The sequence below is a fragment of the Lissotriton helveticus genome, chromosome 9, assembly GCF_964261635.1.
Source record: "Lissotriton helveticus chromosome 9, aLisHel1.1, whole genome shotgun sequence".
NCBI lineage: Eukaryota > Metazoa > Chordata > Amphibia > Caudata > Salamandridae > Lissotriton > Lissotriton helveticus.
This window is the reverse complement of record NC_136070.1, coordinates 812,586,297-812,603,116: the sequence shown is the minus strand read 5'-3', so window position 1 is coordinate 812,603,116 and position 16,820 is coordinate 812,586,297. Positions and strand designations below refer to the sequence as shown.

The 16,820-nt window shown below is 47.4% G+C and overlaps 1 protein-coding gene across 1 annotated transcript; it reads left to right on the top strand.

The window, feature by feature from the left end:
• The first annotated feature begins 7,792 nt into the window (after positions 1-7,792).
• Positions 7,793-12,792, top strand: LOC144782989 (uncharacterized). Its single transcript, XM_078662200.1, has 2 exons — positions 7,793-8,252; positions 11,815-12,792. Exons 1-2 carry the CDS (start codon positions 7,982-7,984, stop codon positions 12,462-12,464), a joined length of 921 nt encoding a protein of 306 aa, XP_078518326.1. The 5' UTR covers positions 7,793-7,981; the 3' UTR covers positions 12,465-12,792.
• The last annotated feature ends 4,028 nt before the right edge of the window (positions 12,793-16,820 follow it).

Below are 16,820 nucleotides of genomic sequence, written 5' to 3'. Positions count from 1 at the left end.
TTGTTTTTACTAATTGGATTTCACTGAATTTGTGCCTCACAAATGCAAGCATGTGTGTAAGAAAGAAGACATTAAAAAATACCCTCTAAATCAGCAGTCTCCAATCTCTTCTGTAGGGAGAGCTACTTCTGATCAATAAAAATCATCATGAGCCACTAAAGGTCAAGTAGCACATGCATTTTTCCCAGAGAACCCCCACATCCATAAGGACATTGAGGCGATGGAGATAAAGTGATTTTCTCAAAATCACAGAAATCGCCAGAGAAAGAAGCCAGCACTCGAGCCAACAGACAACTGTGGAATATCCAAGAAGCTTGAATCCTGCTTCACCCAACCAAGTGTGTCTGTGATGCTAGAATTGAGATATCAGAAGCCTGCAAAATATAAAATCTCTCATCTCTAGGACCACAGGTGATATTATTCCTCCCTCACTTTAACCCAGCTCTCTGCAGACATCATTCTTTCAGGATACTGCCTAACCTACCAGCAGCCCCCTTACTACCCACACAAGTGCCCCTGTTCTGCTGCTGCACTTACTGCTGTGGGCAGGACACAGAAGCTGCACACCATGTTCCTGTCATTCCATAGCCTCAAAGGGGTTGTTGCTGTTGACCCCCGTCGTAACATTTGTAGAGGTGTAGCATGTGTGTCTGACATCTTCCCACTGGGGGATGAGTGAGGGCAGTAGATCTCTATGCCCCTCTTGTCATCCACCCATACGGTGCTGTCTTACAAATGCCACCTTGGGGGACAGTGATGAGTTAGGGCAGAAGGCCTTCCTGTCCCCTTGAGAATCAGACACCGTCTCACATTCTCCACCCTAGAGATCTTTGTAAAAGATGGCTGGGCTCCAAATCCCCGTTCATCTCCGGGCCACTTTTTGCAGCATGTGTAAATACGCTTGAATATGGTGGAGGAGAAGGCCTTGATGCAAAAGCATGGATGGAATGCCCATCTTGGCTCTGCCTAAGAAGCCTTTCTGTATGTGGATACAGACACAGGTGTCTTGTCAAAGCAGCAGTTTTAACATTTTCCCTCCTTGGTTGTCCAGATGACCCACGGAAGTTCAAAGTTCAAAGTTCCAAAATTTGAATAGCGCACTACTCACCCAGAGGGTCTCAAGGCGCTTGAGGGAGGGAGGTGCTTTACTTATCGAATATCCAGGTTTTTAGTTGTTTTCTGAAGGAGAGAAAATATCTGCATCCTGGGTGGAAAAGCAAAGGCTGCACATACCATCCACCCTCAGCCAAGAAGTGTGTATGCCTGTGTTTGAAGCACCAGGAGAGTGTTGCGCACAAAACTGGACCAGCCTGTCCTTTGCAAGAGCAAGAGCGGAACACTAGATAGACTATACTGAATGGAGGTAACAAACGGACAGAGGTTCACTAACACAGACATCCACAGGGAGTTGTAGCAGGCTACGGCTGGTAAGGTTGAAGAATAGGTCAGCCTCTATGTGCTTCAATAAATACATTTTAAAACATGCATGATGAGATACTAAATGACCAAACAGCGGCAAAGCAATGCCCCTGATACATGCTGCCAGCATTCCAAACACTGACTGATCATTAAATTTTCCTTGGCAATGAAAAATGTGAAGCAGGCAAAAATTAAACAAATAGGGGAGAATCGCCATAGTCCACAGTAGTATACTCAAGTTTATGGCACAAAACACATATTTCCCCACATGCACCACCAATCCATTTATAACTGAAAAATTCTGTCATGTTTTAAATGTGGGAAATTTAAAGTGTAGTGTTTAAATATTCCTTATAAACCCAAAATTAACTCTTCATTTTAATGTTCTACCATTTAAGCATTCTGATGCCAGTAGACACATCTGATTGATGTGTTAAAATGCGTCCATTGATAATTAAATGCATTCATATTCTTTGTATTTCTTTTTCAAAGAACTTTGGTGAAGCTGCTCCTCCAGATATAAGAGCTCCCCCGGTGTGAACTCACGTAAAAGCTCACTGAGGAGCATCACCCCGAAGCCTCTTCAGAGACTTCTTGCACTGCTCCAACCTGGGAGCTGCTTAAGCCCAATTAATGGGATGTAGGCTGACCGCCACAACAGCTACAGTCCTGGGACTATTCCAGGACTCCTATGCTGTACTGCTGCTTGGTTGCACTCGGGCCTTTGAGCAAGCTAGGGTCCAGCAGGAGCTTGAAGGGTTCTACCGGCACAGAAGTGCTGAGTCCCTCACCTGAGCTGGCAGCCGCTGGTATAGGTGGTGGTAGACAAGCACTAAATTACCTTGATATAGCATCAGACACCTTTTCAAATATAAAATGGTGTGTTATGTAATTATAGGCATGACTAGGCCTTGTCAGTGAAGCTGCAAGACTGTGAGCTATTCAGAAGGTGTTGGCAAGCTGCCGGCCACTTGTGATTGACCAAGTAGAGCCACCCGCTTTAAATCATATGCTAGCACAGGTACCAACAAATTCAGAGATGTGCAAACAACCACTGGTCCTAAACTCCATATCTTGTGCTCATTTCATAAATATTTTCACAATATTAGGAGAGCAGGGCAACCTAATTTCCTAGTTCACATCAAACTTTCCATTGAACTTTCCAATGTGAATTGCCTGCATCTGTAATCACTCTTTTGTTTTCAATTACTTTCCATATTTCGTTTTTCAATTAATTTCCAGACAATGGTGTCTTTTCCCATAAAGTTCTTTTTATTAAGTATCCAATTCCATCATACTTAAAACAGACCCAGCCAACGCGTTTCATCCCTTATAGGGACTTCATCAGAGCAATTTGATTTATCCTCCTTCTTGAAATTCTTCTTTTCCATTCATTCCCTGTTTAAATGTCTGGGCTCCTTTCAATCAATCAATCAATCAATCAAGAATATTAGTAGAGCGCTCTACTCACCCGCTAGGGTCTCAAGGCGCTGGGGGGAGGGGCTGCTACTGCTGGAAAAGCCAGGTCTTGAGTTGCTTCCTGAAGGAGAGATGGTCCTGGGTGAGTCGTAGGTGGGTGGGGAGGGTGTTCCAGGTCTTGGCCGCCAGGTAGGTGAAGGATCTTCCTACGGTGGTGGTTCTGCGGATCCGTGGGATGGTGACGAGGGCGAGGTTGGTGGAGCGGAGCTGGCGGGTTGGCGTGTAGAACGTGAGCCGGTTGTTGAGGTATTCGGGGCCCAAGTCGTGGAGAGCCTTGTGTACGTGGGTGAGGAGTCTGAACGTGATCCTCATGCTTTCGAGCAGACTTTCATCGTGTAGCCTAGTCTTATCTTATTGCTCAGCTAGGATTAGGACACATGCCGGAAGGCTGAGAAGATGGTGACTTTAGCACAGCAAACTGTTTGTTAATGCCATTTTAGGAGAAAACCAGACACTTCCATCCAAAGCACCATTTTCCTATTTTTCTCCCAAAACTCAAAACTATATTTTGCCTATTTTCTTTTTCCCCTCCAGGGGAATTTACAACCCTGGGCACTTTTAAAATCACCAGGATGTTGGAGAAAACAACACATATTTTTTCTGAATTTCTTACGTGGAAGTACCACTTATGGAGCTCTAAGCCTGAACTACTCCAAATGGCCAAAAAAGGGGCTTAGCACTGGGGGTGGGGGGAAAGGGAGGTGCAGAAGTTAAGTGGTTAAAATAATGAAGCAAAACATGTTTTTTTCTGGAAAAAATAAAAAACAAAGAATTTATGAACTACGGAAAAATATTGTTCTTTGCTAATAATGACAGTGTTCCAGATATATAAGAAATGTACAACCTAAAATTGAACTGATTTGCATATTTAGTGTCAGCCTCTGCACGTTTCTCAGTTCCAACATAAATCTCCCAAGGTCTGCATATCATAAATAAGGATTGTGTTCACCGACTTGTAGGCAGGCTTTCGGAACGGCCAACAAACCAGAGTCTACAGGCTTGAATTATGGGACAGTGGAGGACCAAATTTGGGAGCGCACTGGCTAAATTATTCAGCCAGGCATACTAAAGCATGCAGTATTGAATTACACATTCTATTGCATTATTTTGATATTTTATAACAGAATGATACAAACGACACCACAGTTATACGGGAAAAGCATAGATTTGTTAAGAAAGAAATTTGATTAAAAATGCCATTGACCAAGGCAATATTGTGCTTAGCTTGTGTAGAACACAGGCACCATTTTATTAACAGCGTCAATTTGGAATCCCAAGAATAAACTATTTTGTTTAGAGCATATAATGCTTCATTAGCTTACATAAATAGTCTACAGGTATAAACTTTCTGTAATAAAATTTGCCTTCGTTTATTGTATGAATTCCAAAAATGTTTTTAAATTGGTCTCACTTTAGAGGCAATTCTCTGTCCATACTCTAGATCTCTGGTAAACAACTCTTTCTATTAAGAAACAGCCTTGTGGCGCATTATTTCACATTACATAACTTTGATATGTGTCTCTCACCGGCAGACATTTTAAGATTTAAGACAGACGATGTAACATTTTTAGGTGGTTTTCTGCACACTTTGTGCCCTCTTTCTATAATCGCTGTTTGAGTCTTTAGAGAACCTTGTCAGGGGTGCAGCAACATGAATTGACACAAATTATAAAACTAAATATTTTCCCTGACTCTATTTAAATTACATGTTACTATGTGAGGATTATTTTCAAGATGCATATCACTTCTCAGCCCTAACAACTGTAGACATTAGTACAGTCTTGACAACATGTTCTCCTCTTTAATACTTGCTAAATACCTGAATAAAGAAATCATCTGTTGAAAGCTGACCATCTAACAATTGTAAAATGTTTCCAAATGTCTTGCATCATGTCTACCTTGTTGTTAACATTAACTTTGGATCTGTTTGAACAGGGGACATTTTTTCATTGAAATCTCTATATTATGCAGCAAAGTGAGTGTGGATTATGTGGAGAGGGCAGCAAATCCACAAAGAGTGCTGGCGCATGATTCCATAATTTCAATGGCCCTGTTTATATAATAGACGTCGTACATATTTATGTGAAAATCTTGAAACCCTGAATGGGTTTTACTATTTGATGGGCCGCCCATCAATTAGCATATGTTAACTCCTTTCACACTCACGGTTATTTGTAAATGACATGTTCAATTTTTTTTAATATTCTAAGAAACCTGTGGTGGGAAATGTTGCACAAAATGTAAATGAAGCCTGACTTCCATCCACTTGCATGAAGATCAGAACCACTAACATTTTGTACAGGTGCAAAATGTGCAAGACAATATTTTTTTCTATTTTGATTTTCTACCGATGAAACGCCTGGGATATTTTATATTATGTATCATCTATGAGCAAAGGCATTTCCAATAAACAATAGCTTCCCTCGTGGATGCCCAGGGTAGTACTGCAAAGGCCAGGTCCATGCCAGATATTCAGGATATCCACTGGCATGAATGGGTTGAATGTAGATTAATTGCATGTCAGTGTGGTTACGTTGAAAATATGTCAAAAACTAGGCACAAATTGCAGCCCCTTTAGTCGTCCGGAAATAATTGAGTTTTGCTCTTGACGCCTGCTTTTTAGGACGGTCTTTGTCTGATTACACAGACTGCATGCAGTGTGCTTTTATATGTCACCGATCCTTGAAAAATCTACATTTCAGTGTCTCGTGCAATATATATATATTAACTGTCGGTTGACGCAAATGTAATTTTGTTCCAGTTCTTCAGTGAATACGGTGCAAAAGTACGACAATGACTAATTGCTGGACACCGAAAAATGTCTATAATCAAATCTGTACCATTATCTGGAGTTCCGTTTGTGCGGTTTGAAGGAACCCCTGCTCCTCAGAAGAATCAGCCGCTCCCTAAAGAAAGTGGACATCAATGGTGTTTGGACGAGATTTGACTTAGAAGGATGTTTGGCACAGAAGATTCATAACTGCACCCACAATATTGATCATGTAGCTCACTCATAAACAGACTCTGGCCGCTGATTAATGTTAATGAAGCGAGGTGTATGGTGCGTAGGAGCGCCCAGGAAGAGGGTGTCATGGTGCTGGCTGACGTAAGAAAGAAAGGAGAAAGTAAAAGAACAGATCAGTCGTAGAGAACAGAAAAGTGTGAGTTTTGCCTTTGAGGAGCTTAGTTGTGGAATCCCAACGAGTATGTGAAAGTACCCGAACCCGACAGCGCCGCGAGAGATCATAGGAATGGCAAGACAGTGCCAGAAAACATCTCTCTCAGGATATCATACATACATACATAAAAATACGGCCACTCACCGGAATTTGAAAATGTCACCACGAACAGGCCTAGGAGAAGCAGAGGTGCCAGTGGGGCATTCATTGTCCTCAGTGGGTTATTGGGTGCTCGACATGCACCAGAGTGAGACAGAAAGAGATAACACTCCGTCACGGCAGCGCTCTGAAGTCAAGAGCGAGAGAATACGCCTTCAGGCGTTTTACTTCAGCGAGCAGCAAATGAATGAGCAAAGCTGCTCTGTACTGGAAAGTACATACACACCCAGAGAAACTGAAATATTCTCACTCGTCCATAGTTTGCTGGAAGTGATGAACGTTGAAGATTTAGTGCTTGCATATTTTGTTCTGCGCACCTTCTTAAATAAAAGGGAAGGGTAGATTGAAAGGGGGGACCCAGGGAGAGCCAGGCGCGAGCCGGTCTCTCCCTGGGCAGGTTCGCGCGAGGAACATTCTACAGGTGGGGGGCTGATTAGCAGAGAGGGAAAAGGGGAAGTCAGGCGGGGATTAGTAACTGCGTGGCGGGAGGCGTGAAGGGAGGTTGTTTTGCGCGGTACCTGGGTCATGGAAGAAGCGGCGGAGGTCAGGCGGGCGGTCCAACTCCTCTGTGCAGCAGGGCGGGAGGATTTGTTGATGCCCGGCGTCCCGGAGGAGGCGTGGGTCGGCTTGTCCCGCCCCCCTCGCAAAGCTGCGGAGGGCGTCGCCAGGGCGGTGGAGGCGTGTCTGTCGCCGGGCCCTGAGGACGACGACGACGGCGAGGCGGCCATGTCGGTCGATGGGCCTGGGCTTGTTCTGCATGCCGAGGAGGCAGGACCCCCGCCGTGTGACCCGGGCGCCCTCCAGCAGGTATGTGAAGCCCCTTTTTTACCTGCTTGTTCACGAGGGGCGCCCGGGGGGAGGCGGGGGCGTTCTGCGGGCCGCTTGACACCGCGTCCAGGCGGTCTCGCTGCTGGGTCGTCGGGGAAGCAGCAGGCGGGGCCCAGGCCCAAGCGAGGGCGCAGCGCAGAGCCGCATGGGCGCGCGCACGCCCCCCCCACTGCTGTGGTGTCTCTTGCCCCCCTGTCCTCTTTGCCGCCTTTGCCGGCTGGGGGCCCTCCATGTTTATGGATCAATGGGCAGTGTTACCTGCTCTCACCGGCCGTGTCGGGGCCTGTCTCTGCCCCCCCCCACGTTGTTGGCCCCCCTCACTCGGTTCTCATTGATGCTGGGCACTCCCGGGTTGCGATGCCTTTGCGCCCCCCCCCTGAGGCCCCGCCCCCGGCTCCTGCTGTGGTCCAGGTGGGTGCTACACATGCCACGCCGCATCCCACGGCCCCCGAGGCTGTTGTAACTGGTGCTCCTTGCCCCCGGCCCCCCCCCCCACCCCTAAGTCCATGACCTTGGGGGGTAAGGGCATGCTGCGCAAAGGGGCGCCCCCGGCCACTGGTCAGTCTCTGTTCCCGGTCCCCAGGGGCTGCCCGGGTGGGCTTCTGGGTGGTCCTGAGGCTGGGTCGGTGGGTGGATTTGGGCTGGCGTCGGGGGGTGAGTGCGGTTCTCATGTTGGGGGTGATGTTTTAGGGGCTGTTTCCTCGTCTGGCTTGAGCGGCCGCAGTTTTCACTCTGCGCCTTCGGCTGGGCGGCTGTTGGCTGTTTCTACGGGCCCGGGAACTGTCCACACGGCTGTTTCCAGTGGTGGGCTTACAGGGGGGCTGTCTGGAGCGGACGGCTCTTCTACAGCTTTCAGTGCACATAGCTTTCAAAACATCGACTGGCAATTTTATGATGGGGGTATTGGTGATGGGGCTATGCCCAGTGGGAGTGAACAGGTTGCATTTTCTGATGAAGCTTTCTGTGGGAGTTTTCGTGATGATGATTTGGAAGAAGGGGAATTGAGAGAGACAGATGTTGGGTTTTTGGCAGCACGGGCCCAGGGGGGTGGGTTAGGGCAACCCGCTGTTTCTCGTGTTTTGCAGGAGTCTCGAGCGGACCTTGCGGGTGTACGAGGGGCAGTGTGGTCTGGACCTTCTCAGCGGGATCGTGGGGCCGTCGCCCAGCAGTCGGAGCAGTTACCGAGAGGTAAGAATGGGTGGTGGTCAGTGTGGCAACCTAGGGAGAGTCTCCCGGTTAAGAGTACAAGATCTGTTGGTACGGGTGATGGGGTTGTGGTTGAGCGAGTCGCTCTGGCACCGAGGCTTGAGCGGCCCGTAATTTCAAATGTGCAACCTAGGGAGAGTCTCCCTGTTAAGAGTACGAGATCTTGTGGTACGGGTGATGGGGTTGTGGTTGAGCGAGTCGCTCTGGCACAGAGGCTTGAGCGGCCCGTATTTTCGAATGTTTCTACTGTACAAGTGGCAAAAGAAGTTTCTATATCGGGGGATGGCGGGGTGGCTGCCACTCGGGTAGCGGAGGATAGTATCCTACCGAAAAAGTTGCCTTATTCTGGGGTGGGGATGCCCTTGGGGTCCCATTTGTCCGAAAAAACGAAGACTCTGATCTGGTCTGGGGCTTTTGTGGATGTTTTTCGACTTCTCCACAGGGATGTCCAGGCAAAAGAAGGGTCGAAAGAGGAGGAATTAGAATTGGCTCGGAGGCCTCGTGTTCCGAGGTCTATAGAGAACTGGACTTCGGCCTTTCTCATTTATGCCAGCGTTTACTGTCAACGTCATCCTGAGAAAGCAATAGACATGTTTAAATATGCAGATGTCATCCGCAAGGCTCACAGTTATTTTGGCGGCTTTGCTTGGTTGTCCTACGATGACGAATTTAGGGCGCGCATGGCCGCTTTCCCTGAGCGTTCGTGGGGTGCGGTTGACTCTGAGTTATGGTTGCAATGGATGGCATCGGCAAACCCTCCTGCTACGACCCACACAGCTAGCGGGCAGCCTGTGTTTTATCGGCCCTTTTCAGCTCGCCCCGCTCAATCTGGGGCGGGGGTTTGGGGCAGAGGTCAATCGGCCGCTTCCGGCACTTGCTGGCATTTTAACAGGGGTTCCTGTAACAGACCCGCTTGCAGGTATAAACATGAGTGTTCGCAGTGTGGAGGGAAGCATGCCCTCACCCAGTGTTTTCCCGGCCAGAGATGGGGTGATCAGGGACGGGGTTCTGGGGGCAGGGGGCAGCAACATCAGTCTGTTTACAAGGGCCCCTACTCCTATTAGGCAGGAGGTTCTCGATCTCTGGCTGGTGGATTATCCGGATTTTGAGGCCGCTAAGATTTTGTCTTGGGGTTTCAAAATTGGGTTTCGGATTGGGTATCAGGGACCCAGGGTGGGCAGGTGGTCGGACAATTTGAAGTCTGCGAAGGAGAGTCCACATGTGGTGCGGAAGAAACTGGATGCAGAGCTTGCGGCTGGTAGGATTGCTGGTCCTTTTGTGGATTGTCCCCTGCCTGACTTGATTGTATCACCCCTGGGTGTGGTGCCCAAGAAGGCGGAAGGGGAGTTTCGTCTTATCCATCACCTGTCCTGGCCCGAGGGTTCATCAATCAATGACTTTATTGATCCAGCTGACTCAACTGTCAATTATGCTTCGGTGGACGATGCCTTGCGGCTCGTGCGCACGGCTGGTGTTGGGGCTTTGCTGGCGAAGAGCGACATTCAGTCGGCTTTCCGGCTATTGCCCATTCATCCTTGGGATTTCAGTCTGTTAGGAATGCATTTTGATGGTAGTTTCTACGTGGATCGGGTGTTGCCCATGGGCTGTTCAGTGTCATGCTCCCTGTTTGAAACTTTCAGTACCTTCCTACAGTGGCGATTCACTTTTGTTAGTGGCCACGCGTTGGTCTGTCATTACCTTGATGATTTTCTTTTCATTGGGGAGGGTTGCTCTGGGCAGTGTCAGTCGGCCTTGAACATCTTTCAGGCTCTAGCGGAGGAATTGGGTGTCCCCTTGGCGCCGGACAAGACAGAGGGTCCCTGTACGTCCCTGACTTTTTTGGGGATCGAAATTGATACTCTGTCTATGATGGCGAGACTGCCTGTGGCTAAAGTGAAGGAAATGTCTGCTTTCATACATCTGGTGTTGGGGGAGCGGAAAGTGGTTTTGAAAACTGTTCAGAAGTTGTTGGGTTATCTCAATTTTGCTTGCCGGGTTGTTCGGGCGGGCAGGACGTTCTGCAGACGTCTGGGTCTGTCCATGTCCGGAGCAAGCCTTCCCCATCATAGGGTGCGCATTACCACCGCTGTGCGTGCCGATTTGACTGTCTGGCTTCGTTTTCTGCAAGACTTTAATGGCGTGTCCTTGTTTTTTGCGGATGAGGACATGGTGTGGCAAGTACAGTTGTTCACTGATGCGTCAGGGGCTCACGGATTCGGAATATTTTGGGAAGGTCGATGGTGCGCGGCCGGCTGGCCGGCGCACTGGAAGGATCAGGGTCGCAGCATTGCGTTTCTGGAGCTCTTCCCGCTGCTGGTTGCTTTGCACCTATGGGGGGATGAGTTTCAGAATCGTTCCGTCTTGTTTCACGTGGACAATTTGGCTGTAGTACACCTTGTCAATCACCAAAAGGCTCGCGATTTGCGGGTTTTGCGGCTCCTGCGCGCATTCATGCTGCGGTGTCTGCAACTGAATATTGTCTTTAAAGCGCGGCATGTTCCTGGTACTTCTAATTGCATCGCTGACTCTTTGTCTCGCTTTCAGTGGTCCGAGTTCCGCAAGTTAGCTCCTGGGGCGGACCTGGCACCAACAGCGATCCCACAGTACGTATGGGACCTGGGGGATTGAGGGTTCACCACTTGGTGGAAAATTCTGTGGCTGAATCCACCAGGCGGGGTTATGTGAAAGCCTGGTCTGAGTTTCTGCAGTTTTGTAATGTTTCGATGGGGCCGTTCAGGGCTGGTTGGTCTGATGAACAATGCATCTTGCAGTTTGTTTTACATCTGGCGGACAAAGGCCTGTCGCCCACTACCATTTCGGGTAAATTGGCTGGGGTTTCTTTTTATGGACAGCTTTGGTGGGGGAGGGATCCGGTTGGGGGGGTGTTGGTTCGTAAATTGTTGAAAGGTTTGGCCAGGCTCCGGGCTGGGGGTCAGCAGCTCCGGCAGCCTGTGACGTTTGAATTGCTCCAGTTGATGTTGCTGGAACTGGAGGTGTGTTGTCATGATGCTTTTGAGTGTGCCAAATTTCGTTTGTGTTTTGTGTGGTTGTTCTTTGGGGCATTTCGGGCATCAGAGTTGCTGGGGTTGCGGGGCAGGGTAGGTATGACCAGCGGTGAGGTGGTGTTGGAAAGTGACAGAGTGCGACTTTGGCTGCGGGCATCCAAAACCGACCAGATGGGGAGGGGTAAGTGGGTGTTCCTTGGTAGGAGTGGGGTCTCTGCATGTTGCCCGGTTGGGGAATGGGAAGTGTTTGTGTCCTCTCCGCATTTTCTCCAGGGGTCCATATTTTGTCATGCAGATGGTAGTCCCATAGTTGCATCTCAATTGTTGGCTGTATTACGCAAGGTCTTGCTGCGTTTGAGGAAGGACCCTGTTCAGTTTGGTACCCATTCCTTCAGAATTGGTGCGGCGACGGAGGCCGCCCGCCTGGGGTGGGACTGGTCCCAGATCAGACGCATTGGTCGTTGGCGTTCCAAGTGTTGTGAAAAGTATGTGAGGAAATAGTGCATTTTTGGCTGGTCTAACATTTCTTTCTCTCCTAGGTCCCTGGCTATCAGTCGCCGGATGCAAAAGGAGGGTGTGGATACTGGGGCACTCTTTCATTAAAAGAGCAGCTTTAGCCGCTGCCAGCCAGCTTTGTGGGAGATCGCTTGGTCTGAACAGTATGACACATGAAGTCTCATGGCATGGAACAGGGGGAATGCGCTGGGGTGGGCTTTTTCCCGCCTTGGCTGCTTTGGTTTCGCAGTGTTTGGGGGGCCCTCCGGATCTCCTGGTGCTACATTTGGGAGAGAATGACTTGGTTTCTCTCTCTGGGCTGACCTTGTTAAAATTAATGAAGCAGGACCTGGAAATCATCCGAACCACATGGGAGAGCACCATGCTCATATGGACTGAGTTTGTGCCCCGTTTGCACTGGCGTGGGGCACGGACCCATTCTGCCCTGGAAAAGGCTAGACGGAAAGTGAACAGGACAATGCGCCTTTTTTGTCAACATTGGGGGATATACAGTTTGAACCATTATCATTTACAAGTATCTGAACATCATTTATTTTGTGAGGACGGTGTGCATCTCTCAGCTTTGGGCCTCTCTTTTTACCTCCTTGAACTCAGGGACTTGATTAGCAAGGTTCTTCAAGTACAGTTGTGGTGTGCTCCTTCCTTTCCTTTAGGTGGGGCAGGAAAACGCTAAAGGTTTTCCTGGGTGGCGGGTTTTTGTTAGTGGGGGTGGGCAGCCTGGAGCGGGTTGGCCATCCTGAAGGGTAGCGTTGGGTAGGCTAGGGTTAGTAGGCAGGAGTTTGTTCGGGGTTTTGGGATTTAGGTTTCGTAGGCTCACTGTAGAGTTGAATTATGTAAATAATAAATAAATAATGAATATGTTTATGATATTGATGATGCACCTGTCCTAAAATAAAAGTGGCCTTTCTTGCTCCTAAAAGAAGGTGTGGACAATGTTTTCTTGCGCGAGGGGGGACCCAGGGAGAGCCAGGCGCGAGCCGGTCTCTCCCTGGGCAGGTTCGCGCGAGGAACATTCTACAGGTGGGGGGCTGATTAGCAGAGAGGGAAAAGGGGAAGTCAGGCGGGGATTAGTAACTGCGTGGCGGGAGGCGTGAAGGGAGGTTGTTTTGCCCCACCCACCCTCCCTCTTTTTTCTTTTTCTTTATTTATTTCTGGGCTTGTTATTTTGCGGTGCTCTAGGCACTGTTTAGTTTAGGTAGGTTTGCCACTGTTAGGATGGGTGCCTTTGTTCTTTTGTAGGCGGGTTTTTGTTAGTGGGGGTGGGCAGCCTGGAGCGGGTTGGCCATCCTGAAGGGTAGCGTTGGGTAGGCTAGGGTTAGTAGGCAGGAGTTTGTTCGGGGTTTTGGGATTTAGGTTTCGTAGGCTCACTGTAGAGTTGAATTATGTAAATAATAAATAAATAATGAATATGTTTATGATATTGATGATGCACCTGTCCTAAAATAAAAGTGGCCTTTCTTGCTCCTAAAAGAAGGTGTGGACAATGTTTTCTTGCGCGAGCATCCTGGCTGAACATTCCGGTTCCCTGCAAAGCAGCTGTGAGAGCCCTCGAGGCTACAACAGCTGACCTTAAAGTAAAGAAAGGGGCGCGAGGTTCAAACCCGACCCAAGCCTCACCTTTTTGTGATTCCGGGCAAAAGACTTAATCATTGTGAATCTAAAAATGAAAGCAATGCGATTCTTTTGTAGAGCGTCCTTGTAACCTTGTGCCAGGTTCATGCTATGAAAAGTAGACAGGAGCCGTATTAGCAAAATGGCACATATCGCTTTGAGACTGATGCCCTGATTGACAAGAAAATACAATTTCTCCAACAATATGATGGCCAGATTTTCTGAACCAAAACCGGGACGGCCAGAGACATAGAAGAGGGACTAAATGCTACCACTAGCCATGGACAATACTATATACTACGCCTACCACCATAGAAGTACTAAACTTCTACATCGCACCCCACAAACCTTTAATAAAGTAGAGATGTAAAAATACCGGGGAGTCCAGCTTTTCAAAGTTTGTGCACTTTCATTTCAACAGGGTTTGACCTGCCCAGGAAAGAGATTGGAGAACTCAAGTAACTTCATGTTACACATGAGCAATGCCATCGGCCCGATTTTCTTCTCATTCTGGAACTTGTAGTTCCGTAATTATAATTGTAACACAAGACTAAAAGTACTAGAAAGCAAATGAAAAAAATTGGTGTGTATGAGTTTAAATTTGTGTTTCTGGGAGAGGGAGCGCTAGGTGGCGGAAAGGTGACTATTCGACCAAAATGGGAAATATTTACTTTCCACTCAGGAAATTAATCCCTTTTCTGAGATGATATATAAAAGCTAATGTCTCGTAGCTGAGACCCATCATGTGAAAATATTCTTTTCGGGTGCTTTGATGAGTCCCATGGTCAGTCTGAAGGGGTTAGTACTTGGCAGATAGGCTCCTCTGACGTTTACACATCTCATTAAAGACTACTTTTCTGAGTGAATAAGGGGATGTGGTACAGCAGGTAACTAAACAATTTAGAGTCTGTTCCTTGCGTGATGGTAGAGCCAGTGAAAATTGGTATTTTGCGTTTTTGCCTCCCAATGTACCCTCCAGGTCAGTGTGTGCTCTGCATTACAACTGAATTATGTGCACTTGATCCTCTCTTGATTACCAGCACATGTACATTTTTTTGCAGAAAGTGTTGGTACACTGGGACATTCCTTGAAAAACTGTCTTTTTGAAAAAATTGCAGTATTTTTACAGAAGTGTCATTTTCGCAATTGTTTTGCGAATTGCAAAATCCTGGGGGGTCTGCATGATGCCTTTGCTACAACACTGCTTTTAAGGTGCCTTTCCCAAACAGCCGTCAGAGCCAGTGATGCAGTGTATCTGCAGAGACACTGCCAGGAAGGCTGTTCCTACAGTAATGGTCTGTGTCTCTACAGATGTACCAATGGAACTGGGAGCCAGGATTTTTTTCAATGGCTGCAGAAAGAAGCAGAAAGTATGGTGAAGCCGCGTTCCTGATACCACATCTTCATTCAGCACCACCAAAGAGCAGAATATTGGAGCCAGATTGACTACATGAATCGAAACGTTCGAAGTGAAGAAAAAAAGATCATCAAATACTTAGAGAACCGTGCTGGTGATGGAGTGAAAGAAGTGATAAAGAAAACTACAAGCTGAAGAAGTATCGTACTGTCAACTCAAAGAAATGTTTGAAGCCAAGTTCAATCCAATGCCGAATGCCGACTATTGGACGTACATTTTCAATCAGGAAAGACAGAAAGATGGTGAAACAATGGATGAATTCATCAAAAGACTTGATGCCTTTACCAAGCGCTGCAAATTCTGCAAATTCGATGATGAAGAAGCCATCTGTCTGAGAGTCATCGATGGGAGCCTCTCCCATTCATTCAGATAACTCATGTTGAGAGAGACACAGTCTAGAAAAGTTGTTTATGGGTGCAAGAGCTGAGAAACATGCAGATCGACAAGCTGCTGATATGGAAGCTGGAACATCCCAGAATGGATCAGCAGTAAACATGAACAGAAAGCAGAAAGACAAAGAAGAGACCCATAAGACGATGTCTTGAAAGAAGAAGATATTGCGTTTCTGATGTGGATTCTCATTTCCACACAAAGGTAAATGTCCCGCCATTGAACAGATATACAAAGGATATGGGAAAGAAAACCACTACATAATGGTCTGCAAAGTGAAAGAGAAACCAAGTGTGTCACAACAAGAGGAGAAAATGGATGCCGGAAAGTTCCAGAAGCATTCTAACCACACCCAGAAGTCCAAACAGCAGCATCTATTGAGACAAATAGAGACTAAACAAAGTCTATCTTCATCAACTTCATCTTCCAAAGGCTCGTGAACATCATCAAGCGACAGTGAAGAAGATGGATGTGCAGTAGTGATGTTGACTGCAAAACGACGTGCACATGTAGGACTGGCTGCTTGCAAAGAAGAACCCAAGTCATAGAGGGATTTCCACATGAAGTGACCAAACTAATTTGGAAACTGCCCCACAATCACTCTAAAGGTGAATGCCTGCCATACAACCTTTATTAAGACAGAACTACATCGATCAATATCAATACGGTGGACAAATGTAACCAACTGTCTCCGGTACCACATCAAACAATATCAAAAAACAAAGGTGTACACATGGGCTGCTTCTAGGCCATTTCAAATCCAAAAGTCATTCGTAGCAAATATGAGGCACATGAAAACAACAGTACAGGCACCAATTCATGAACTTTGCCAAGTGCATGTTTACTCAGCTTCAGTACTGCTGCTGACATGGGACTGATCTCCATCAATGCACATTCTGAAATAGTAAATCAATTTCCATCGTTATTTCATTTTCACTTAGGGCGACAAAAGCAAAATAGAACAAATTATGGCTGGAATGTTGGACAATGGAATCGTTTACCCCATTCACAAAAATCTGGGGTTAATCCATTTTTTTTGCTCATCTTCCCACCCTGGTTTGGACCCAGTCATTTGCAAATCAGGTTTTACCCGCTCCTCATTGGAACAGTCCAGCCAAACTGCCTAGCCAGGTCCTTCCTTGACCGGAAACAAGCACAGTGAGATGGGTTTCAGGGTATCACCCCTCATCAGCCAGGATAGATTGAATCCAGTAGCACAGTGAGCATGGGGCCCACATCCGGGCATACTCTTCCCACTTAGGGCAACAAAAGCGAAAAGATCAAATGATGGACGAAATGCTGACCAATGCAAACATTCACCCCTGGTCAAAAGGTCTGCGTTTAATCGATCGTTCTTTGCTCACCACTAATTGGTCACCCTGAGTGGGACAAGTATACCCAGACGTGGGTCCCATGCTCACTATGCCACTGGACTCAAGCTACCCTGGCGGATGATGAGTGATACCCCGAAACTGGTCCTAGGATGCTTATTTATTCCTTGTCAGTTCGGGCTTAACTGTTCCCATAGGGAGAGGGTCAAGACTGATTTGCATATAGTTAGAGTCAAATTGGAAAGGCGTGGTGAGTGAAAAAACAATGGATTAAGGCCCG